This window comes from Maniola hyperantus, chromosome 8 (genome assembly GCF_902806685.2).
Source record: "Maniola hyperantus chromosome 8, iAphHyp1.2, whole genome shotgun sequence".
In the NCBI taxonomy this organism is placed as follows: Eukaryota; Metazoa; Arthropoda; class Insecta; order Lepidoptera; family Nymphalidae; genus Maniola; species Maniola hyperantus.
In genome coordinates this window covers 14433729-14461222 of record NC_048543.1, presented here as the reverse complement: position 1 = coordinate 14461222, position 27494 = coordinate 14433729, and the positions used below count along the sequence as shown (strand labels likewise).

Genomic DNA, 27494 nt, shown 5'->3' with positions numbered 1-27494 from the left:
ATTGGCGCTGGATCGGAGTTAGTTTGTGTTTTAAAGTAGTAGAGTTTGTGGAGGCGTTGTGTTGTCTCAACCATCATTTTTTTTTTTTTTTTTTTTTTTTTTTTTTTTTTTTTTTTTTTTTTTTTTTTTTTTTTTTTTTTTTTTTATATCTAATTAGAACGGCAGTGCCACTTACACTAACTAGATGATTAATAATAAATTTAAATACAAATAAAGGTACAAGAAAAAAGACATGAAATACAAAACGATAAAAGATCAAAGAAGGGTATATCATCATACCTTGTTCAAAGAGTTGAGCTAATATAGGGCGGTCTCTCTTGAACAATTGTACAGAAGTGAAAAAGACGTAAATACTATGATTGTGATTGGCCATTTTCTCAAAATGTATGGGTGTTACAAAACTCCTTAAAAACCGGCCAAGTGCGAGTCAGGCTCGCGCAACGAGGGTTCCGTACTAAAGTCTATTTTTTCGACATTTTGCACGATAATTCAAAAACTATGTCGCATAAAAATAAATAAAAATCTGTTTTAGAATGCACAGGTGAAGCCCTTTCATTTGATACCCCACTTGATATAGTTATCTTACTTCGAAAATTGAAAATACTACCTAATTAATTACTTATTAGTTCATGACTACAATTTAATTTTTTTTGTGTGATCTAACCACAAATTCACGGTTTCAGATTTTTCCCCGAATGTCTGCTATAAGACTTACCTACCTGCCAAATTTCATGATTCTAGGTCAACAGGAAGTAGAACCCTGTAGGTTTCTTGACAGACCGACAGACAGACAGAAAACAAAGTGATCCTATAAGGGTTCCGTTTTTCCTTTTGAGGTACGGAACCCTAAAAACGAAAAATGTTATTTCTTGTACGATGGTACGGAACCCTTCATGTGTAAGTCTGGCTCACACTTGACCGGTTTTTTGTACTCTTGCAAGTTTTGGGTGCTTTTTGAATGAAGGCTATATCTCTATGGTGTGAACTCAATGTGTGTAGCTCACAGCTTGAATATAGTCGTATATGCACCGGTTTGATGTGGGTTTCCACGTGGCTGAGTCCGCTTGGGTGCGCCGAGGCGTGAATGCTGCAACGTGGTACCTAAATATTGAGCTTTATAATCACAGCACACGGAGAATATAGTCGTATCTACACACACGAAACGTTTTGCGTCACCAGCCGCAAAAAGGTTGCGATACAGAAGCGTACATTAACAGCCGTACTCAGAGTAGCTTAATCGTTACTTAAGTTTAGTTAAAACGAGACAGCTCTATATATCTCACATAAATCTGTCTCGTTTTAACTCAATCTTAAGTAACGATTAGCGACTCTGAGTACGGCTGTTAGAGTTTGTTCTACATGCTGGCCGCCCCGCAGGACGCACCCGCTCCCAGCTGGGCCGACTAACTTAGGGACATCATCCATGGTGACTTTTGCAGCGATGCAGTAGCGACGCAGTCGCAAAAAGGTTGCGATACAGAAGCGTAGCGTGTAGACCTTTCTTGGTCACTCATCTTGGATAGGCGTCGCCGTCGGGAGATTTATCCTAATCCTAATCCTAATAATATTATAAATGTGAAAGTGTGGATGTTTGGATGTTTGTTACTCAATCAAGCAAAAACGGCTGGACGGATTTGGATGAAATTTGGAATGGAGATAGATTACCGTGGATTAACACATAGGCTACTTTTTATCCCGGGAAATCAAGGAGTTCCCGCGGGATTTTTAAAAAACGTAACTCAACGCGGACGTAGTCGCGGGCATCAGCTAGTGGTTAATAAGGCTAAAAGATTGATATGTGACCGCTGAAGTAGAAAAGGCGTGTGTACAGCTTATCAGATTAGGAGGTTTTCGTATTAGATTATGGCTCGTTTGTCGGGATCATTTCGGGTAATGATAAATGAATTATTCATAAGGGCGTATCCATATTGCATCAGTCGACAAATTCGATATTCGATCAACATAAAGGCTGTTGTCCCACCGCCGACGATCGGCGAGAAATATTTAGCCGAAAAAAAATCGGTGTACGTACCTATACATTTTGAAAAAACCGGACCGAATTGAGAACCACCTCCTTTTTGGAAGTCGGTTAATTCGCTAAGAAAGGATGTTTGAAAATTCAACCCCTGAGGGGGTGAAATAGGGATTTGAAATTTGTGAAGTCAACGCGGACGAAGTCGCGAGTAAAGCTAGTAATTTATATATTTAAAAAAGGAAAAGCTGGCTGACTGACTAACTGATCTATCAACGCACAGCTCAAACCACTGGACGGATCGGGCTGTTTGGCATGCAGATAGCTATTATGACGCAGACATTCGCTAAGAAAGGATTTTTAAAAATTCAATCCCTAAAGGGGTGAAATAGGGGTTTGAAGTTTGTGTAGTCCACGTGGACGAAGTCGTGGGCATAAGCTAAGTAGGTAATTAATGAATTACGCACCTAGGTGGACAACACTAAACATACTTGATGTAATCGCGTCACGTCACATAGCGTTTGTGACGGGATTGCCTCGTGCGAGACAAAATGGTTGCGTTAATTATTTATATTTCGGCATTAGCAAATTAAGTACTTGATCGGATTTAGCGAGAGATTAACTATCACCTAACTTTTGCTCGTGAAATTGGCTGGCTGGTTTTGTTTCAACAAATATTTTTATTTTATTAGGTCAAATTGTGCCTCTGAGAAGTCCTGAATAGGAGAGTAATAATAAATAAATAAATAAAAATAAAAAAGCATTTATTATTCCTTATATTAAAGTAAATTATTTACAATTTTTTTTTAAAGATACAGGTATATCTACATTCTACATCTATTAGTAATTTGTTAAGTAGTAATCTTTAAAACAAGAGTGAATAGGCATCTTCTAGGTAAACGCGTCCCATCTTAGGCCACATCATCACTTCCCATCTGGTGTGATTGTGGTCAAGCGTATACCTATAATGAATAAATTTTTTTTTTAAATTAGTATAAGTGAGCGTACAAACTGTATGCATGTGTGTGTGTGTGTGTGTGTGTGTGTGTGTGTGTGTGTGTGTGTGTGTGTGTTCATATCTGAATGTATGCTTGTGGATGTGAGTTTTTTGTGAGTGTGATATTGAGTTGTGTGATTTTAGTAGGTATGTTAGTAAATCTTAGAATAGTAAAGCTTAGAATAGGAAAGTATTATTAGGTATTTATTCTGTGACTAGCCGATGCCCTCGGCTTCGTTCGCGTGGACAATCGTTTTTTAAAAACATTCTTCACATTAATGAGATCAGAGCCGAGCTTGGTAGTGAATCAGTGATGATTTGAGATGACACCTGATGGAAAATTATGATGTGCCCTAAAATGGGACGCGTTTACCTAGAAGATACCTATTCACTCTTGTTCTAAGGATACCCGGATTGTAATTGGGTATTTGCCTACTTTATTATAAACTAGGATAAAAATATACCTACGCTGAAAAAAATAATAAAAAATAAATAAATATTAATATCCAACAAAGATTTACAAAATTACAGGCATTTTAATTTTGGAGTGGGAGGGTCTTCTATCCCTTTCTCGCAAAACGAAAATTTGTATGAAACCGCACGAAGCTACTATGGCATTAGTAGGTGTGACGTCAAACTGCTGTATCGCTATCTCTGTCTAATCAGAAATATTTAAATGCTTATAACTTTTTTGTTATTTGATCGATTTAATTAGTTTTTTCACTTTACGTCATCATTTTTATTCTAGTTTATAATAAAGTAATAAAAAAATTGGAGTCAAAAACCCAATTGTCGATGATGATGGTGTACCTAACAGTAGGGTTTGTTTAGCTTTTGAACTTTACCTCGTTTCAATTAATATACCTAGGTTAGGTACCCTCACTTAGTAAATCAGTAGAGTAGCCTCGAACTCCCGATCATCCCCAAACTAAGTAATCGAATCAAAACCGGATCCATTAACTAAACGCTTTAAACTCTCCACAAAGCTCATTCATTCAATAAACTCCTTACTTTGCCCACTTACACACCAATAAAGCCAGCAACAAAAACACCATGTGATGGTACACCTCGTTTCATGTCATCATCACTGTTTTGATATTTATATATAAAATCCTGACTGACTGATTGACTGACTGACTTTTACATCAACGCACAGCCTAGACCGCTATTCCTAGAGATATGAAATTTTGACGATGTGTTTTTTGTAAAGAGAGAGATCAACTAAGAAAAGGTCTTACGAAATTCCACCCCTAAGTGGCTTAAATAGGGGATGGAAATTTATATGAAAATCCGCCATTTTTGAAGTTACATCGATGAAAATTGGTATTTAAACTTAGATACCTACGTATTTCACGATTTATGAAAATTCCGGTTTTGATAACAACTCAAGCTCAGATTTATATACTTTATTAGAAGCTCAGCTTTATTCCATTCTGCATAGTCAGACAACACAAGTCTTAGAAGCCGCGTAAGACGAGTCATCATCATCACCATCAACAACCGCTAGACGTCCACAGCTGGACATAGGTCTATTGGTTGTTCGAACTATGTGCCACTTCAACTTCGTCACCCGCTGAGCTCGCTACGCGTCGCGTTCTATTTATTACAGTCTTTATCCTTAAATCAGGTTTAAATCAGGCTATCTTAACAAACAAGAACCTCTTTTAGGTTGAGATCTGTTTAAATTCAAGAAATAATTGTCTTTGGACAAAAGATTCTGAAATAAGGCATAGAGTCAATGCAAATAATTGGAACAAAAGCCAAACCAAACCGACTTGAATGGGAAAAAGCGGGAAAAGCTAATTGGATTCTGAAATCATTCTGAAGTTTTGTGTTCTGTTGTTTGTTTTGAGTTTGATTGCATAAGGATTGCATTCTCTCGAGATAATCTTATGTGACGATGCAGTTTCAGTCTATTGCGATTGTAGAACAAATTTCTTGACAGACCGACAGACAGACAGACAGACAGACAACAAAGTGATCCTGTAAGGGTTCCGTTTTACCTTTTGAGGTACGGAACCCTAAAAACCCTTTTTTTTTTTTTTTTTTCCGCTGGTAAAAATGCTATTAGGCATGCCGCACAAGGGCGGGTATGTGGGACTCACTCGCGGTTTGTTTAACCGCCATCAGCATACCCACTAAAAAACCCAGCGGGTGCCGTCCGCGTCAAGTATAAGACGTCTCAGGATCCCGGATATCGGATGCGACTGAGACGTCCTGGCGTTGGGCCGGCACAAGTTTACTCCCAATGCCTAGGGCAGGAGAAGGTGAGCATACTGTCTCCTTCTCCTCCCCTGTCTTCTTCTGCGGAGCGGGTGGGCGTCGGCGTAACCCTAAAAACCCTACTCAGTTGACCTTAAACCTGACCCGGAGCGGCACTTTGGTGAGCTCAGCACAAACAGACAACCGACCGGATCAGGATCCGATATCCACACGTCACTCCCCGTTCCACCGAACCTAAACGTTGGGCCACATTCACCATAGAAAAACTGCGAAAATCGTTAATTTGTAGTTATATTATATCGCATTGAAAAGACCCGGCCAAGTGAGAGTCAGGCTCGCGCAACTAGAGTTCCGTATACTACAGTCGTATTCTTTCGACATTTTGCACGATAATTAAAAAACTATGATGCATAAAAATAAATAAAAATCTGTTTTAGAATGCACAGGTGAAGACCTTACATGTGGTACCCCACTTGATAAAGTTACTTATCTTACTTCGAAAATTGAAAATACTAATAATTAGTTCATGACTACAATTTTTTTTTTTTGTGTGATGTAACCACAAATTCACGGTGTTCAGATTTTTCCCCGAATGTCTGCTATAAGACCTTACTTGCCAAATTTCATGTTTCTAGGTCAACGGGGAGTATCCTGTAGGTTTCTTGACAGACCGACAGACAGACAGATAGACATACAGACCGACAGACAGACGGACGCATGGACGGACGGACAGACAGACAACAAAGTGATCCTATAAGTCTTCTGTTTTTCCTTTTGAGGTACGGAACCCTAAAAATTGCAATATTTTTATTTTTATATATAAAATGTACCACCTCTAGTCTTCAAGTCGATTATAGGAGTTCCCCGAGATTTAATTAATATTTCGTAAACGTAATCATGCGATACTAAAATGTTTGCCCGTTGGTGGTTCGTGGATGTAATTAACTTGATAATATGAATAATTTATTAGGATCATTTACGGTGTAATTTTCTGTTTTAATTGAAGGTGAGATTGTATTGTAAACGGCGCGATTAATTTACTATTTAAATTATCCTGAAATATAAAAATCTTGATGAAAGAATAATAATTAATTTCTCTGCATATACTAAGAAAGGAGTTTTGAAATTTCAACCCCTAAGGGGGTAAAATAGGGGTTTGAAGTTTGTGTAGCCCACCCGGACGAAGTAGCGGGGATAAGCTAGTTGATAATAAAAATTTAGGCATAATCTACTTAGTTACTAGATCATGCCAGTTACTTTCACCGCGTGGATTTCGGTTTTTAAAAAATCCGGTGGGAAATCTAATATTCAGGTGTTAAAAAGTAGTCAATGTGCATTTCCAGTGGACGGGCTTTCTTTGTACCAAGTGAACTTCATGTGGATTCAGGTTTTAAACACCCATGAGAACTCTTTGATTTTCCGAAACCAAAAGAAGCCTATATATATAAGGCCTCGAGATGCATGAAACGTTGCATGTTTGTAACTTGTGAACGTTTGAGTATGTGTGTGTGTGTGTGAGTTCGTATTACACCAAGTACGTACGTGCTTGGTATAATGCGAACTCGTATTCAATTTTCTCAACAAAACAGAAAGTTACGTCGTTAGTCGCTGAATCTGCTTGCATTTGTGTAGTATCGCAAATCCGAACGGCAACAGAGCTGTTACTGCATACATAAGCGATGGAACAGCGGAGGCAAACATCAAAGCCACGTAAAGTTGTGAATTCACCGCGGATTTTATACTATTACCTATACCAGTAGGGCGATTGTCTAAAACCTGCATCAATCATTATTACAATCTCAATTGTTCTGATTGGCTGAATTTGTGCGATTCTTGTTGCAACAATGCATTGTAGCCAATAGTCAGCGAGCATTAACCAATCAGAGATGATTGCGATCGTGACATTGTAGCTGTCAAACAACCGCGGTAGGGCCACGGTAAACACCGGGGGAGTTTCCACCCCTATGTCGTCAACATTCCATCTTCGCGTACGAAACGCTTTGCGTCATCATTCCTTATACGCATGGCTAGGGTCTGGAATACTCTTCCTAGATCAGTGTTTCCTGCCAATTATAATCCGGGTATCTTTAAAACAAGAGTGAATAGGCACCTTCTAGGCAAACGTGTCCCATCTTAGGCCACATCATCACTTCCCATCAGGTGTGATCGTGGTCAAGCGTGCGCCTATAATGAATAAAAATAAAATAAAAGGTATGCGACAGGTCGAGATGAAACAAATGGGTTCCAATGGGATTTTAAAAACTTTTTTTTTTTTTAGTAGAGATAGCGAGCAAACGAGCAGGCGGGTCACCTGATGTTAAGTGATTACCGCCGCCCATGAACATTTGCAGCACCAGAGGAACCGCCGATGCGTTGCCGGCCTTTTAGGAATTTGTTGGTCCGCCCCTTGAATAACCCCATGTTGTAATCTAGTGGGAACACCGCCGATGGGAGTTGGTTCCACTGTTTGCATGTGCGTGGAAAAAAGGATCTGGCACAACGGACGGTCCAAGTGCACCAGACACCTAGGTGGTGAGGGTGAAATTCCTTACGGTGGCGCGCGGTGCGGTTGTAGAAAAATGAGGGTGGAATAAGGTCCAAAACCTATATCATCAGCGGGCATCAGCTAGTACATAAATTATTGTATACCATAATAATATAGTAAACATTTGACAATGATCTCTTAGTTTTCTATAAAATATGAGGACACAGGGCAGAACAACTAAAGCGCCTTTGGTCTTTACATATTACAGATGAGCCACAGAGGGATGGTATGAACTGTGGTTGAGCCCTACTTACCTGTTCCATGTTTTACCAAAATATTATAAATTTTCACCTAGTGGAATAATTGCGATCAAGTCGAGTAATAAAGAATAGAAGTTTGATAAAAACCTTGATACCTATGAAAACAGAATAAAGGGTTAAAAAATCGATCGAATAATAATAATAATATTATTATTATAATACTAGATGATGCCTGCAACTTCGTCCGCGTTGATTTAGGTTTTAAAGATCCCGTGGGAACTCTTTGATTCTCCGGGATAAAAAGTAGCCTATGTCCTTCCCCGGGATGAAAGCTAATTCTTATTTCAACTAAATCGGTTAATCTGTTGGGCCGTGAAAAGCTAGCAGACAGACAGACACACTTACGCATTTATAATATTAGTATGGAAGTATGGATTATGTTCGTTTTTGGGAATTATAATCTGAAATATTACAAAAATAAATAACTACCAATTTAAGGCAATAACGTTAATTAATACATTATGTACTCACCATCCACAAAACTGGGTTTTGTTGATTTTAAAATGGCCTTAATTGAAGGATGGGAAAGGTTCGCCGGAGGGCCTAATGAGTCATTCGAGAATGTTCTCATAAAGACTTCTTTTGTGAGACTTTTATTTTCAACTCCAAATATGTTTCCATCGGATATTGCTTTGTCTGTGTTAATACTGAGTGAATTATTATCTTCTTGTATTGAATTGCTCCTATTTAAAGTAGACGAGTAGTCAAAAAAGAGTTTTGACCTCGTTTCGTCATCAATTTTCAATTTTCCCATCGTTTCTTCTTTGTCTGACTTTTTGTTTTGTGTGTTTATTTGTTTATCTGACTTTGTTGTTGGTTTTCCTAATTTTGATAAATTATTATTTGTACCATTGATATGAGAAGAGACTGTTAGTATCGTTTTTGATGCATTATTGTTTTTAGAATAGTCGAAATATAGTTTTGATCTCGTTTCGTCATCAATTTTTAACTTATCCATTGTTTTCTCTTTAACTTGGTCTGATTTTATATTTAGATTTCTTAATTTTGATACATTGTTTTCAGTTATATTGATAAAGTTGTGAATTGTTTTATTGCTTTCTGTAGTATTATCGTTTTTAGAGAAATCTAAAAATAGTTTTGTTCTAGTTTCGTCATCTATTTTTAACTTCCCCATTATTACTTCTTTAGTTTGATCTGAATTTTCATTTTGTTTTCTTAGTGAGGAAATATTATTTTTTGTGATACTGACATGACTATCATGTATTTTGTTACTTTCTAATTTATCATCCTGTTCGACAACTCTACTTACCGTAGTATTTTCAATATCGTTTACTAAAATAGATTTTCTATGTACAGATTCAGAATTTAAATTATTAGTAAAAGTAGAATTATAAAGATGCTTAAGCGTTGTACTTTCTAAATCATTTTTCTTATCAATATCAGTTTCTTTTCTTCTAAATCTGTTTAACAGTGCCAGGTACATATTAAAACTTAAATTGTGATTGGAAACTAAATGTGTTTTTGGTTCTAGCTCTTCAGTAGAATTTATTAAATCCAGATCTTCAGTAGAACTTATTTTAGAAATATTTGTTGAAAACTTGGGCTCTTTTCTCGCGTCAGTTTGATTATCTTTTAGTAGTGAAATATTAAAGTTTGTCATTTGCGTATGGCCGATAGGAAAGATGAAAAGGAAAAAGGGTAGGGTTAGGATGATGCGGGATACATTCAAGGCGGACTCTCGAGGGGGTGAGTAGTGCGGGGTGTCGTGACGTGGACGCCTCATGCCAGGTCGGCAGTCACAGCCGACTACACTGTAACAAAAACAAATAATTAATTATGTATTCATGCAAATTTTCAGAAAGGGGCATACTTTGCGGACGTTTATTTTATTTATTTATTCCCGAAATTCAGATTCGTATTTATGTAGCGGATGACAGCGGGTTGAATGGAGTTTGCAGTTCGCAAATTACTTTTTAATGCCCTCGTTATTTTTACAATATTGCATGAAAGAAACTTGAATATTATAATATTACTGTGTACAACGTACAGGTAGGTACGTTGTACACAGTAATATTATATATAATCACTATCTATATTACAGTAATATTATAATATAGATAGTGATTATATTATCTTTGAAATTGTGCAAGCATGATTAAGTATTAATTACGAAATATCCCACCAACCTCGAAAAGAGTATTATTGGAGAATTTATGACACAATAAAATACATTTTGAGAGTCAAAATTACTAACGAATAAATGGTATCTTTAAAACAAGAGTGAATAGGCATCTTCTAGGTAAACGCGTCCCATCTTAGGCCACATCATCACTTCCCATCAGGTGTGATTGTGGTCAAGCGTACACCTATAATGAATAAGAAAAAAAAAATTGGGCATTGATATAATACCTATATTGCTAATACAAAAACTGTCGTCAAATTTTAAATTCGTTAGATTTCTGGAGATGGTGAAACATGCCCTTACGGCGGTTGCGCACTCATCCGATCAGAGTCCGTGAAAATACGTTCCTTTTTGTTTTGTATGAGAGCTTAAGACATGACGATAATAATCGCTGGTATTCTCATGGATTTATTTATTTATTAGGAACACACACAATACATTAATTTAACACAAACTACGACACTTAAACAAACACAGGATGACGGATAGAACTTGGGTGACGGAAGTGCAGTGCGTAATCGCCGTTAATATTGAGTTCATCAATAGGTATTCAGAATTTTAAACAAATTCCACACAGTTACAAATGAACTTATAAAAATTAGTAATTGATTTAAACCAAAAGTTCTCCACTCGGGTCGAACTTTCGGCAACATTATGTAATCTGTTGCCAGTATTTGGGTAAATAGAAGCTTAAATTTGTTTATGGGACCCTTGAGACTATGGTTGCCATAATATGTTACTCAATTTGAGGACAAGTGCTCCTTTTTTTAGGGTTCCGTACCTCAAAAGGAAAAAGGAACCCTTATAGGATCACTTCGTTGTCTGTCTGTCTATCTGTTGTATCTGTTAAGAACCGTCAAGACAATCAAAACTTATAGGATAGCTCTCGTTGACCTAGAATCATGATAATATTTGGCAGGTAGCAATGTCTAATAGGACAACGGAACCGTGTTGAAAAAAGGACGATCTGTTATCTAAGGCAGTGTCCGACCGCCACGGCGAGAAAACGACTACCTGTCGACGATTTTCTCTCTCAAGAAACGCACAATAAATGTACATTCCGTGTAAACGAAAGAGATGCATATATCAAAAGTTGCTCTCTGACTGTTCACACTGCCGACTCGCTTTCAAAAATAAACTCGATCAGAGATATTCGTTCAGCGATGCTCGCTCGCTTGAACACGTGTAACGCGCGCGCAGGTTTGAACAGGGCTGAGCGACCGCGGGCGAATGGCGCGAGTAATCGCTCGTCGCACTTGCACACTCGCAAAACTATCGAAACTACACACTCGCTTCCCGCTGATCGCCAACTCGTTTAAGTTTCTAGTTTCTCGTTCATCGTCAGCGGTCGGACCACTGCCTAAAGCAGGTACTTAGTTCTGAAAGCATTTTCAAGCAAAAATATTTGTAAGCATCTGGCTAAATATAAGCTTAAATTTGTTTAAAGACCCCTCAATGGCGCATATCACACCTGCGGGATTTCTCTGCAATATCATTAAAAGCGAAATTATGGTGATTAGAGCGGAAGCAATTTTATTACTGAAGACCACTTGAAGGTCTTTTTATGGCTCCGTAGGTCAAAAGGAAAAACCGGCCTAGTGCGAGTCAGGGTTCCGTACTACAGTCGTATATATTCGACATTTTGCACGATTGCACGAAAAACTATGAAGCATAAAAATAAATAAAAATCTGTTTTAGAATGCACATGTGAAGACCTTTCATATGATACCCCAAATTGAAAATACTTAGTAATTATTAGTTCATGGGCACAATTTTTTTTTTGTGTGATGTACCTACAAATTCACGGTTTTCAGATTTTTCCCCTACATTGTAGTATGAAACTACAATTTCTATTATTGTTGCGTTGTACATTGTTGGTGCGCGTACAGAAACGAGCAGATTGACGTTTTGTTTTTTTAAATAACTACTTAGCTTATGCTCGTCAAACCCCTATTTCACCCTCTTAGGGGTTGAATTTTCAAAAATCCTTTCTTAGCGGGTGCCTACGTCACAATAGCTATCTGCATGCCAAATTTCAGGCCGATCCGTCAAATAGTTTGAGCTGTGCGTTGATAGATCAGTCAGTCAGTCAGTCACCTTTTCCTTTTATAAATGAAGCAATTTCAGTGCAACTGTGTGAAAATTATTATCATTAGCCCTTCAGTTATTGTGTTTAAAGTATATTCTTCCCACATGCTACCCCAGTAAAAGCTTGATTACATTTTCTCACATTTACATGGTTTTCCCGTGTTGAAAAATACACACGTACACTCGTAGTACGTGACAGGTGAGATGGCAATCGGGAAGGGAACGCCCCGCACACCTGCACAGCCCCCGCGCTAACCTGGTGCGGGCGAGCGCGGGTGATGTGCGGTGCGGGTGTGCGGGGCGTCGTCCCGCCTCATACCCTGATTGCTATCTCGACCTGTCGCGTACAGGTAACCCTAATTTATCTAACGTGTAAATTTGAATGGATGTGTGGAAATATTTTTCTTTGTTATTACTTCATAGCAACGTGCGATTACGTTGTGAGATGGTACTCTGCCTATCATTTGTCTTCGTACGTGACGAAGTTCCCTCCAGACCTAAAAACAGGCCAATTTATCTTATGCCTTTTTTCATAAGACGGTTTTGTTTTAGTACCTATCTACTTATGTATCAAGTAGCTCCGACGAAGCATCTAGGAATCCCGACGGTATGAGTATCTACAAAATTTGTAAATTAATTTTCATCATTAGGTAGGTACATCATTATCCAACAAAAATTAACAATTGACTGTTAGCGCACTTATAATAACTAATTATCTCTGACAGACGTCACGTGATGTGTTGCATCACCATCTTGAATCGATTGGTATAAATAGACCACCCTTGTCTAACTTTGATCTTTTTGAAAAGGTAATGGATGAAGTCTTATTCAAAATCTCAAAATCAAATAAAAAGCTGATTGTGTGCGGAGACTTTAATGTAAACATTTTGGAAAGTAGCCCTTTAAATGGCAAATAATAAATCTTTTCAAATCCTACAACCTATCCAACATGTTTATGGAGCCTACAAGAATAACTGTAACTAGCGCCACATGTATAGACAATATTTTTACAAATATAAATCCAATTACTAAAACCATAATTAGCAAATTGGATTCGGATCATTGTGGACAGTTGATCCAGTTTGAAAATTTGAAGAAAAAAATTCTAAACGTAGAATAACCTTTGTACCAGTAACGTCTGACCGAATTGAGAATATGAGACTAAGCCTTATAAAACACCTTCCATTTTTGTCAAATGGGTTTAGTCCTGATGAAATGTATAATACATTTTTTAATATATTCAATACTATATTTAACTCAATATTCACCAGTAAATCGGTCTTGACTACTGATGCAAAAGTTTTTAGTGAATGGGCAACAGTAGAACTACATAAAAGTAGACAAAAACTATATGAATTGTATGCGGAGCGACAATATGATACTGGTGACGAATTCAAGCAGTACGTTCAACTGTTTTCCAAAAAGTTTAAGAGAGATTGCATTGCAGCCAAGTCAAAATATATCCAGGCAAAAATTTAAAACAGCTCCAATGTAGTAAAAACTACCTGGAAAATAGTTAACGAAGAAACAGGAAGAGTGACACATAAAACTTGTAATTTTGAACTAAAATATCATGACAAGTTGATTACGTCAGACCCCGAGGTTGCAACCGTTTTCGAGACCTTCTTTACAGATATTCCTGTTTCTACTACAAAATCATTGAACTCTTCAGCAGCCGCCGCTCTCTCACTATTGGAGGATAACGTGCCTGAATGTAATAAAATGTTTGAATTCAGTCACGTTAGTTGCTCTGACGTTATCAAAGCTTTTAAATTAATTAATAATAAGAAAACAAATGATCTGTGGGGCATTTCCGTTAACGTTGTGAAATCATTAATTGATATTGTTGCACCCGAGTTAGCATTAATATTCAATAATTGTGTTGACTGTGGTGAGTTTCCAGACTTAATGAAACATAGTAAAATAATTCCATTATTTAAATCAGGTAGTACTAGTGACCCCACTAACTTCAGACCGATATCTGTACTACCCACTTTTAGTAAAATCTTTGAAAAAATAATTTTAACTCAACTGCTTAATTTTTTCAACATTAATGATTTATTTCACACCAAACAGTTTGGTTTTACACGGGGTCGCTCAACAACCGATGCTGGTGTTGAGTTAATACTAAATATATTTGAAGCCTGGGAGGAATCACGTGATGCGCTTGGCGTTTTATGTGATTTATCCAAGGCTTTCGACTGCGTTGATCATGAAACATTGGTCGCGAAATTGCACCATTATGGAATTAGGGGTGCAGCATTGGAATTGATGAGTTCTTACCTAAATGATAGAATACAAAGGGTAGACGTGAATGGAAAGCGATCTCCCGGATCCGTTGTAAAAATGGGGGTGCCACAAGGTTCCATCTTAGGACCTTTTCTGTTCCTTATTTACATCAATGACCTTCCTTACCTCGCTAAGGACAATTACGGGATAGTCTTGTTTGCTGATGATACATCACTTTTATTTAAAATCAATCGATACTTAACAACTTTTGATGAAGTAAACAATTCTCTCACCAAGTTAGTACAGTGGTTCGCAGCTAATAACCTGCTTCTCAACGGGAAAAAGACAAAGTGTATTAAATTCACTTTACCAAATGTTAAGCAGGTGAAAACCACTGTGCAACTTAATAATGAGGAATTAGATTTAGTGGATACCGCTATTTTTCTTGGAATAACGTTAGATGCAAAACTTCAATGGGGCTCTCATATAAATAACTTATCGAACAGACTTAGTTCTGCCGCATATGCGGTAAAAAAGATTCGCCAGTTGACAGACATAGAAACTGCGAGACTAGTATATTTTAGTTACTTTCACAGCATTATGTCATATGGTATATTATTATGGGGTAATGCTGCTGATATTAATTCTATTTTTGTGCTGCAGAAAAGGGCTGTTCGAGCCATATACAGTATGGGGCCACGAGAGTCGCTGAGAACTAAATTTAGGGAAGTTAAAATTATGACAGTGCATAATCAATATATTTTTGAAAATTTACTGTACGTACATAAAAACATAAATAAATTTAAAAAAAAAAGTGACTGTCATAATATAAATACTAGAAATAAAAATAAACTTGTAATTCCCGCCTCTAGGCTCAGTAAAGTTAGCAATTCATTTGCTCGTAATTCCATACGTTTCTATAATAAGCTTCCAGAAGACATATTGGAGATGTCTCTCAACAAGTTCAAAGTTTTCATAAAACGTAAACTAATTGAAAAATCCTATTACAATGTAAAGGATTATTTAAATGATAAGCAAGCTTGGGAATGAGTTGCTTAACGACTTTGTGATAGTTCTAATAAGTTTCAATAAATTTGTAAAGTGGTGATAATAAAAAGAATACCCGGCTGAGTTTGTTGTGGGCTCTTCTCAGACCTGGGCGCGTTTGGAACCCTCGTAGCTTTAGTTTTAAGTTTGCGTTATAATTATCACCACTATATTATCTTACAAATCTAACACTATACCAGACAATCAATAAGAGTAATTTATTACCTATTTTGAATAAATCATTTGACTTTGACTTTGACTAAAAGCGAGTATTTGATGATTCTTAAGGCAGTCCGTGTTCAACCACAGACACATTCGACTATTAAACGCTTTTGTGTTTAGGTCGCATTTCTGATTGAGTGGTTACAATAGCAATTGTGCCCTAATCAAGTTAATATTGCAGTAAGGTTATTATGAAAGGCAAAACTCTCGATAAACCGCTGTGTGTCGTGGTTAATATTTAACTTCACTTCTGGTATGTTTATATGACTTTAAAGAAGACTTTAAAAAAAAGTGTAGGAACTTTGTAGGATGTGGGTACCCATCCTCCTAATACATGAAACACAGAAATGTTTCTACCTATGTCCGTTATAGACTTTGAAACCATCCAATCGATGTGTCCCAAACCGGTTTCATTAGAAAGGTAATATCGCGAAAATGTAGTAAATAGAAAATTTCAATTACTCAAATGCTGCAGGTTTTCAGTATGGCAGTGGAAATAATGAAAGGGACCTGGGAAACCTAAAGGTTTTTGCTCGACATTTTTACGCTAAGTTTAACTTCCAATTATTTCCGTTTTATTCCTAGCTTTAGTTCAAGACCCAAGGAAATTATAGCCCAGGAGAGCTGAATGCTTAGAAAATTACGTCTTTTCTTTAACTGACCTACTTTCAGAGTTATTGTGTTGTTGGATTCTTTTAAACAATGAGTACATAAAAGGTTGATAGCCTCAGGACTGTCGTGTTGTAGGTCTTCAATCATCATCATCATCAACCGATAGACGTCCACTGCTGGACATAGGTCTCTTGTAGGGACTTCCACACGCCACGGCCTTGCGCCGCCTGAATCCAGTGACTCCCTTCGACTCGTCTGATGTCATCCGTCCACCTAGTGGGGTCTTCCAACCCTGCGTCTTCCGGTGCGAGGTCGCATTTCCAGCACCTTAGGACCCCAACCTCTATCGGTTTTACGAACTATGTGCCCTGCCCATTGCCACGTCAACTTCGCAACCCGTTGAGCTATGTCGGTTACTCTAGTTCTCCTACGGATCTCCTCATTTCTGATTTGATCACGTAGAGAAACTCCTAGCATATAAGCTCTCTCCATTGCCCGCTGAGTGACTCTGAGCTTTCTTATGAAGACCATAGTTAGCAACCATGTCTCGGATCCATATGTCATCACTGGCAACATGCACTGTTCGAAGACTTTGGTCTTCAAGCACTGAGGAATTTTGGACAAGAAGACATCTCGAAGCTTCCTGAACGCTGCCCAACCTAGTTGGATTCGGCAGTTGACCTCTTTCTCGAAATTGGACCTACCCAACTGGATTGTGTGTCCTAGGTATAGTCCGTTTTAGTATCGAAAGTGGTTAAGTATCTAAATCCACATAATTATGACCGTTAAACAATGACAGTTCTACGAGGATAAAAACAAAAAGGTAAGAGAGATAGAAAATCGTTTAATTTGGTATTCCTTCACGTTATTTTCAAAGGAAAAGCTGCCTTGGGAAGCATTCCGTTGTGTAATTGAGGAAATCGAGCCCTCGCACCGGATACGGACGTGTAATATGAATCACCTACTTACTACATAGACTGACGTGATCGTTTTGTTGAACGGGCCCTGTCTTAGTACTATAGCTGATTCTGCTAAACGAATTGATCAAGTGATCATATGAATAAGTAAAAATTATGTCAATGTATAAGCGTGAATAGTTATTCGAAATACATCCATAAGTACTAATATTATAAGCTCGCTTTGAAAGTCAGTGAGTTCCGATGGGATTTTTAAAAGACCTAAATCCTTATGAAGTTAGTAGTAGTTAGTTAGTACCTAAATGTTTATGAAGTCTTGGGCATCATCTATTTGATACGGAGATGGCTGGCTTCCCAGAGTTAGACGTAGTATGCTACTCGGAAAATTAAAGAGTTTTCACGGAATTTTTATATAGGTTAAATCCACGCGGATGAAGTTGCGGACATCACGATCGTTAGAATATAATTGATACACTTTATCTTAAATATAGTATAAAAGGAAGAAGACTGACTGACTAACTGATCTATCAACGCACAGCTCAAAATACTGGACGGATCGGGCTGAAATTTGGCATGCAGATAGCTATTGTGACGTAGGCATCCACTAAGAGGGGGTTTTTGAAAATTCAACCCCTAAGAGGGTGAAATAGGGGTTTGAAATTTGTGTAGTCCACGCGGATGAAGTCATATAGGTACATTATATGATTTTGTGTTTGATTGGGCTTCAACATGCGATCCTTTGACGGTCCAATGGCGATTTTTAAATGAATAGGGTAGCTTTGAAATTATTGGACCAAAGGAATCAAACCAAAAGGCCAAACCACAGGCAATTTGCAAAAGGATATTGAATTAACCGGATGACTTAACATTTCATTGTGTATTAGTTTTGGGAACCATCAATTTGACTGGCTCAGTAAACTGTTTTAATTGTTTATTTAACAGTGAAATTCAGAATAGAATAGAATAGAATAGAATAGAATAAATTTTATTGCATTAATTGTGTAGGTACATTAGGTGTTATACTTGTTATAAAGTTCTAACAGTTTGCCACTTTGTGGCGTGCAATACTGGTTACATACAATTTTTTTTTTTTTTTTTTAATATTACAATTTTTAACTATTTTGTTTACTAAACTAAAAAACACTACCTAGGTACTTACATACTATACTTACATCAATAATTTTCATAAAAATACTCATTAACATTATAAAAGGCCTTACTAATTAACCAAGTTCTTAATTTATTTTTAAACATATTGCCTTCTGTTTTTTTTAATATTGAGTGGTAAATGATTAAAAATTTTAACACCAAATGCAAATGCGCTTTTTGAGAAAGTGTAGCAGTTATTTTGGGGTACAATTATGTTGTATTTATATTTTGTACGCAAGTTGTCTCTTTTTGTGTTATTTCCCACAAAATACTCAGTGTTGTTTCTAATAAATATGCATTGTTCCAAAATATATATACAAGATAAGGTAAGATACTTTTTATCTATAAATACATTTCTAACAGATTGATCAGATTTTATGTTATAAATAATAATTGATAAAAACAGATGTCTGGTAGTCAAATATTTCAAATTGTGAGTAGGGTAAAGTCGGCTCAGTATTTTAGGGTCTCTTTACATTTAGTCGGTGCTCCTTTACTAAAGGTAGAATTGCGTATGTTACGGCTGGAACACCGCATCTACATAATCTGCGACAGGTTTTATTTGCAATATATCGTAAACTTTTACAAAATTACCTACAGGATTTTATTTCGCGTTTTTTTTGTGGTACCATATCAGGAGATAATTCATCAATAGTTCACCTGTTTTCGATTTGGCCAGCATTCTGGTTACACCCTGTATATTTTAGGAGACACCAGTTCTCCTACATCAATTTAATAAATTGTACGGGAGCGGTGTGCAGGCTCGACCACCAAAGGGAGATCGCCCAGCGGTTGGTTGTACTCGGTAGCGCCAGCTGGGCTGACGGTTGTGTCTTGAAACTTCTATATATAGTCCAGATTGCAGACAACTCCGTTAGTGCGAGTACTGTCGGAGGTACATTTGTTCGGGACTACGTCATGAAATACGGTGCCGTATTGAACAGGCAAGAAACGCTTTTATAAAGCTAAAAAGAGTTCTCTGTGACCGCAATTTAAAAATACCGCTTCGGATGCGGTTGGCACGGTACTATGTTTTCTCAGTTTTATTGTATGGAGTCGAAGCCTGGACTTTAACGCAAGCGATGAGCAACAAACTGGAGGCGTTCGAGATGTGGGTGTACAGGCGAATGTTGCGAATCTCATGGAGAGATCGTGTACGCAATACCACCGTGCTGCAAAGAATGGGGAAGTCCACTGAGTTACTTAAATGTGTGCAAAGGAGAAAGCTCGAATATCTGGGCCATGTTATGCGCAACCCAAAATACGATCTACTTCAGCTTATAATACAGGGCAAGATAAAAGGCAGACGTAGACCTGGCCGTAGACGAATATCCTGGCTCAAGAACCTTCGCCAGTGGTTTAACATGAGTAGAAGATCACTGTTTAGGGCAGCAGTAAACAAGATCCAGTTAGCCTTAATGATTGCCAACCTTCGGTAGGAGATGGCACTTAAAGAAGAAGAAGAAGACGTCATGAAATGCTATCGATTGAATAGCGTCATCTAGTTGTAGTTGTGGTAACCGCCACAAAATTATAATTTTGATTTATTTTGCGCAAACCCGAACATACAAAGCAACTTTCATACCCGTGAAATAGTCTTGTAACCACGAATTTTGTCTGGCAAGTGTGTAAAGACCCTCCTGTCTATGTTTTGTTAATAGACAGACAAGCTTGTGATACTTACTTCCGATAGCGTTGGAGTTCAGAACATCAAATATCTAAAGGAAAAGTTCTATTCATCTGCCTCGGATGCTGTAAAATTTTGCTTAAAATTGAAGTTTCATCTCGTACATGAATTTGCAGTTTTGTTATAAATCACTAGCTTATCCCACGATTTTGTTGAAAATCGCTTGTTAAAAAATGTATATTATGTCGCAGGTATATTGTAAAAGCAGTGATATTACAATTTCTAGTGATAGGTATTATTATTATTAAACGGTAGATTATTATCAATCAACTTTATTTCTTACAATTTAACAGTCTGGTTTTAGCTATGGGTTTTAGTGTCATTTTAACGTCACGGGGACACTATAGTGATATCGTAATTGTAATGGTATGATTACACCTACCGAGTAGTGAAGCGAGACAGTAAAATGTCACTCGGCCGAGACAGTGCTGTGGCTGAGAAATTGTGGCGAAATTGCACTCGTTAAAGTGTTTATACCAACCGCGTACTCGGCCGAGGACACTGACTTGCCACTGTACTCGTTAGGTGTAATCGTACCATAAGGCAATGATATGTTGACAATTTCACTGGTCGTTAGATTATGAGGCCGTCATATACATGTACGGAACAAAAGATTTGTCACACAATCTGGATGCACCTTAACATCACCTCACTAATACCGAAACAGACGTAATAGAAGACCGTATATAAGATAGATCTCGTATTTGAGAGTCGATTAAATTCTCTATGTCCTTACGTTGAATAGAACGCTTTCGGATAGTAAGCTTCAAGTTGATCGCGATCCAATTCCATTCGCCCGATAGATATGAAGCCCCGCCCCCGGGACCACCAGAGAGAAAGTCCGGGATCAAGATTAAGGCAGCGTTCACACCTAACGTTATGTCATCGGCTACTGTGAGCAGGCTTAGGGCTCTTTGCTGAAAACGCGGCGCGTTGCACGTCGTGCTGCATCGCGTCGTGCTGTTAACTCAAACAATATATGGCCAAGTATAAGAACGTTTATATGCATGCGTTATTGCGTGTATGCAACGCACCACGCGACGCAATGCACCACGCGACGCAACTCACCACGCGACGACGCAACGCACCACGCGACTCAAAGTACCACCACGCGACTCAAAGTACCACCACGCGACGCGCTCCGCGTCTCCTGAAAAGAGCCCTCACTGTGCGCTCCAGCTGCATTTTCCGTTCAAAGTTAATACTATTAACCATTGATGTTGGAAGAGCCATCCCCTATGTTACGGTGTGCTACGGATGTAGCCCATCTACATCCGTAGCACACCGTAGTATAATAGATAGCGTAATCACGTCGGTCGCATGATTCGAGAAAAAAAAAATATAGTAACCGACTTCAATAACCACGTAAACAATGAAAATTCTAAAATAATTTAATTTATTACGGAACATATTATTATGTACATACAAGAGTTTTTTAAAATGAAATGAAAGCTAGCCTTATCTAATTACTATACCCACGTCAGCCACCAGACCGACAGAACCAGCGTCAATCCATCAGGTCTGTTTCCATCATCCCGACTAATCCCAACCGGCTCAATGAGCGCAGTTTATAGAGCCATGCCTAAATAATAAATATTACAAAAAAAATAAAAACCGACTTCGATACACAAACACTAAAAATTGAAAAATAATTTAATTTATTACAGAATATATTATGCATACAAGAGTTAATATAGTTCCATAATAATACTTTTTGGTGCCGGTGCCAATTAGCTTTAGCTGCGCGAATCGTCTAGACTTCATATTTTTATGAGACTCCACAATGGCACCTCATTGGCACCGACCCCAAAAAATATTATTATGGAACTATATTAACTCTTGTATGCATAATATATTCTGTAATAAATTAAATTATTTTTCAATTTTTAGTGTTTGTGTATCGAAGTCGGTTTTTATTTTTTTTGTAAAAAATTTTTATTTCACAATTTTTAGTGGCCCCATGGAGTTATGCTATGACTGGTTAAAAATCTACTGTTTACTAAGCTATTACACTGATCGCGAGCAATTTACTCTTATCCGTTGAGGAGTTCCAGTATCTATCTTCGAAGATGTTCATCAGATCTTTACCAAATTTAAATGGGACCAACTTTGAAGTATACCCTTTCAAACAAAAAAAAATATTTCAAAATCGGTCCAGGCGTCTTCGAGTAATCGGGGAACATACATAACGAATTGAGAACCTCCTCCTTTTTTTGAAGTCGGTTAAAAATAAAAAAGCCTTTATTATTCCTTATCTTGAACTAAATTATTTACAATATTTTTTTAAAAACAGTATATATATCTACTTTTTACATCTAACATTACCTACTTACTATTAGTAATTTGTTAGTATTTTTTAATTAGTATAGGCGAGTGTATGAACTGTATGTGTCTGTGTGTATGTGTGTGTTCATATCTGAGAGTGTGCTTGTGTGTATGTGGATGTGAGTTTTTGTGAGTGTGATATTGAGTTGTGTGATTTTAGTATGTTAGTGAATCTTAGCATATTTTATTTATTCTTGTTTTTCTTCTTTCTTAGATAAGGACCCCTCTTGGGTATAGGCCTCCTCCAGGTGGTGCCATTTCTTTCTGTCTTTGGCGCAATCAAGTCAATTTTTCCCCGCTATTCGCACAATATCATTGGACCAGCGCGTCTTCGGTCTACCTATTTTTCTTTTGCCTGCTGGACCTGGCCAGGTGGAAATTTTTCGTGTCCATCTTTCGTCTGTCAATCTCGATACGTGTCCAGCCCATTTCCATTTAAGTTCCATGCCTAAATAACCTACAGCTAAATACCCGGCTGAGTTTGTTGTGGGCTCTTCTCAGACCGGCGCGTTTGGAACCCTCGTAGCTTTAGTTTTAAGTTCGCGTAAAAATTATCACCACCATATCGTTATCTTCCAAATGCAAACCGACTATCAAAAAGCGTAATTTTTTTACCTACTTTGAATAAACGTTTTGACTTTGACTTTGGCTCCTTTGGCAAGAGAGTCCGAGTAAGTACAAGAGTTAATGTAGTTCTATAATAATATGTTTTGGAGCCGGTGCCAATTAGCCGCACGAACCGTCTACTCTTCAGTCTTCATATTGTGACTCCACATTGGTATCTCATTAAACCATGAATCTTATAGCATTTAAGTGCTTTATTAAAAAAGTTTTCAGTATTTTATAGCACTTCTTAAGAAGTAGGTACTATTATATGCTGAAAACTTTTTTCATGGCAATTTTTAGGGTTCCGTACCTCAAAAGGAAAAACGGAACCCTTATAGGATCACTTTTTTGTCTGTCTGTCTGCCTGTCTGTCTGTCCGTCTGTCTGTCAAGAAACCTACAGGGTACTTCCCGTTGACCTAGAATCATGAAATTTGGCAGGTAGGTAGATCTTATAGCTGACATTTGGGGAAAAAATCTGAAAACCGTGAATTTAGGGTTAGATCACACAAAAAAAATTAAATTGTGGTCATGAACTAATAATTAGTATTTTCAACTTTCGAAGTGAGTGACTATATCATGTGGGGTATCATATGAAAGGTCTTCACCTGTTCATTCTAAAACAGATTTTTATTTATTTTTATGCATCATAGTTTTTGAATTATCGTGCAAAATGTCGAAAAAATACGACTGTAGTACGGAACCCTCATTGCGCGAGCCTGACTCGCACTTGGCCGGTTTTTTCATTTGATCCTCTTATGTATATACTTAAAATATTGTTATATCAGATAGATAATATTATCATGTACCTACCCATCTATTTCGATTGCTTTTTGGGTGGATGGTCAAACATGACAGAAGTCGCAAGGGAAATGGACAGTCCAATATGCTTCCGAAGATTGGCATCATTGGTTGTATACGCCTGCTATTTTGTATCATAATAAATTTGGGGAAAACTAAATCTATGTTCTCTATAGCACATCTTTTCTACTTATTTCTTCTCTCATCGTCGAAATTAATAAATCTATCTGTTATCTATCGATAAGTTATTTAACAAAGTTGTTAAATTCGTACAAAAGACGATAAAATTTTTGAAAAAAAACAACGTTGTCTCTCGACAAATAACAGATATAGATTGATTTATATAAAAGACTAGCGACCTGCCCCGGGTTCGCACGGGTGGCTTATTACAATTTTTTTTTAAATAAAATTTAGCCTGTGTCACATAATGTAGCTTTCTACTGGTAAAATAATTTTCAAAATAAGTTCAGTATTTAAGTGGGAAGTCCCGGGTTCGATTCTCAGCAGGATCACTTTGGGAATTTATAATTTCTAAATTGTCTCTAGTCTGGTCTGGTGGAAGGCTACGGCCGTGGCTAGTAACCACCCAACAGGCAAAGCCGTGCCGCTAAGCGATTTAGCGTTCCGGTACGTTGCTGTGTAGAAAGAGAAACCGATAAGGGGTATAGGATTATTAAAAACTTCCATACCCTTCCCAAGTTTGCCCGTTTCCATCTTAGACTGTACCATCACTTACCACCAGGTGAGATCGCAGTCAAGGGCTAACTTGTAATGAAATAAAAAAAATTGTTAATGCATGAAGTATTATACAAAGATTAGACATCTAGATAACGACTGGGGTTAAGTTGCTCAAATATCGCAAAATAAATATCAGAAAAGAAAATCCTTTTCAACTGAATCGTAAAATCGAACTACCTATGTGTCGTCGATTGAATAGTCCAATTTGATCGTTACTCCCTTGAATAAAAGTACCATTTCCTTTGCACTTTTATTAACTCTATTTCATACCCCTTTGAATGGAAATGGTAGAATTTTCACGGTTTCTATGTAGGTAATATTTTTATTGTAAGCAGCTACTCTTTATGAACCTTTTTATTGCCTTTGCCAGAAATAAAGACAGGACTATCGCAACTTCCGATTTTTTTACGTTTATTTACATCCTTTTACTGTGATAGCCAAGGGGTTAGGACGTCCGCCTTCTAATCGGGGGTTCGATCCCGGACACGCACCTCTAACTTTTCGGAAGAAAATTGTAATAAGCGAAGCCGGGGCGGCTCGCTAGTCTACAAAATCCGATATATCGACCCGCAATCTAAAAATGCAATAGGTAATCTTAAATCGATTTAGATAGAATTAATTGTATTTTGAATGAATGTATCTACACTATAATATTATAAAGAGGAAAACTTTGTTTGTTTGTTTGTTTGTTTGTACTGAATAGGCTCAAAAACTACTGGACCGATTTTAAAAATTCTTTCACCATTCGAAAGCTACATTATCCACGAGTAACATAGGCTATATTTTATTTTGGAAAAAAATAGGGTTCCGTAAGATATTTGGGTTTTTCGGACACAAGGTGTAAAAAATCATCTACACTAATATTATAAACAGGAAAACTTTGTTTGTTTGTTTGTTTGTTTGTACTGAATAGGCTCAAAAACTACTGGACCGATTTTAAAAATTCTTTCACCATTCGAAAGCTACATTATCCACGAGTAACATAGGCTATATTTTATTTTGGAAAAAAATAGGGTTCCGTAAGATATTTGGGTTTTTCGGACACAAGGTGTAAAAAATCATATTATATAAAGAGGTAATGTCGTTAAGTTTGTTTGTAGGGGGTAATCTTTAGAACTACTGAACCGATTTTAAAAATTCTTTCACCAGTAGAAAGCTACATTATTCCTGAGTGACATAGGCTATACGGGATCTTTAAAAACCTAAATCTACGCGGGCGAAGCCGCGGGGATCAGCTATAAAATATAATATTTGTTATAGTTATCTACACAAATACAAATATTCGAGTAAGGGTCGAAAAACAGATTTGATCTAGGGGTAGTAGGGATAGGGGTAGTAGGGGTAAATTCCAGAAGAGTATAAAATATCTACCTAAGTAGGTATCTCGAAGAACAAAGAATATTGACACGAAAACCTTTTAAGTATTCAAAGACTGGATTAGGTAGGAATTAGGATCGTTAGAATGTCAAACGCTACAGTTAAACAAAAAAAAAGATAATAGAAAATGGTTGGCGATAAAGATCCAGCATCTAAACGAAAGGCCCTTAGCCCTTTAGCGCTCTAGCATTCAGTCCTTTCATGTTTCCACAAAGGCGAGGCGCGCGATGTTTGTAATTGAGGAAATGGACCTTCTGAGAAAATCTTGAATAGAAATTACTGTTTTTCTACTTGCCACTTTTCTGTCGTAGATCCAAAAGAAAAGAAAATCTTTTGGCAAAACATCACTATAGAGTTCGAAAATATTATTTTTAGGGTTCCGTACCTCAAAAGGAAAAACGGAACCCTTATAGGATCACTTTGTTGTCTGTCTGTCTGCATGTCTGTTGGTCTGTCAAGAAAGCTACAGGGTACTTCCCGTTGACCTAGAATCGTGAAATTTGGCAGGTAGTTAGGGTTAATAGCAGACATTCGGGGAGAAATCTGAAAACTGTGAATTTGTAGTTATATCACACAAAAAAAAATTAAACTGTGGTCATGAACTAATAATTAGTATTTTCAATTTTTGAAGTAAGATAACTATATCAAGTGGGGTATCATATGAAAGGGCTTCACCTGTATATACTAAAATAGATTTTTATTTATTTTTATGCATCATAGTTATTGAATTACCGTGCAAAATGTCGAAAAAATACGACTATAGTATACGGAACCCTCGTTGCGCGAGCCTTACTCGCACTTGGCCGGTTTTTACTACCGCGTTCGCGTGTTCGCGCCACGTGTTCGCGTGGATATACGTTGAAATTAAGTATGTGTTATAAAAGATAGATTCTTCATATCAAAAATTCGTCCAGTAGTTTTTGCATGCAAGAGTAACAAACATAGGAACACACACACACACAAACTATCGCCTATATAATGTGTGACTACAATCTAGAATCTACATGATGCCTGCGACTTCGTCCGCGTGGATTTAGGTTTTTAAAAACCCCGTTTGTATTCTTTTTTTTTTTTTTTTTAAAGAATATTAGCCATATTAAATGACTAATATTCCCCTTTCCTCTCCAATTAAGCGTCAGGCTTGTGCTAGGAGTAGGTACGACAATAGTGCAACGGGCGGGATTTGAACCGTCGACCTTTCGGTTTTCAGTCCACTCCTTTACCGGTTGAGCTATTGAGGCTCTCTTTGATTTTGTCTGGGGTAAAAAGTAGCCTGAAACGGTCTCCAGGATGTAAGCTATCGCTGTACCAGAAGCTAGATTTGGTTGAGACTCTACCACAGTCATATATAGTCCGCGACAAGTCCAGATAGCAATCGGGGAAGGAACACCCGCACAGCCTCTGCGCTAACCCGGTGCGGGCGAGCGTGGGAGACGTGCGGGTGTGCGGGGCGTTTCCCCGCCTCATAACCCGCTTATCATCTCGACCTGTCGCGTACTAAGTATTTTATTTTACTCAGATACAAGTTAGCCCTTGACTGCAATCGCACCTGGAGGT

General features: G+C 37.5%; 1 protein-coding gene across 1 annotated transcript in view; it reads right to left on the bottom strand.

Moving 5' to 3' along the window:
- GABA-B-R3 (gamma-aminobutyric acid type B receptor subunit 3) overlaps positions 1–27494 on the bottom strand; it is a 97200-nt gene that overhangs the window by 20287 nt on the left and 49419 nt on the right. The window contains exon 2 of the mRNA XM_069500115.1: positions 8469–9769. Within this exon, the coding sequence (XP_069356216.1) occupies positions 8469–9741 (1273 nt within the window). The 5' untranslated portion in view covers positions 9742–9769. The remainder of the gene's footprint in view (positions 1–8468; positions 9770–27494) is intronic.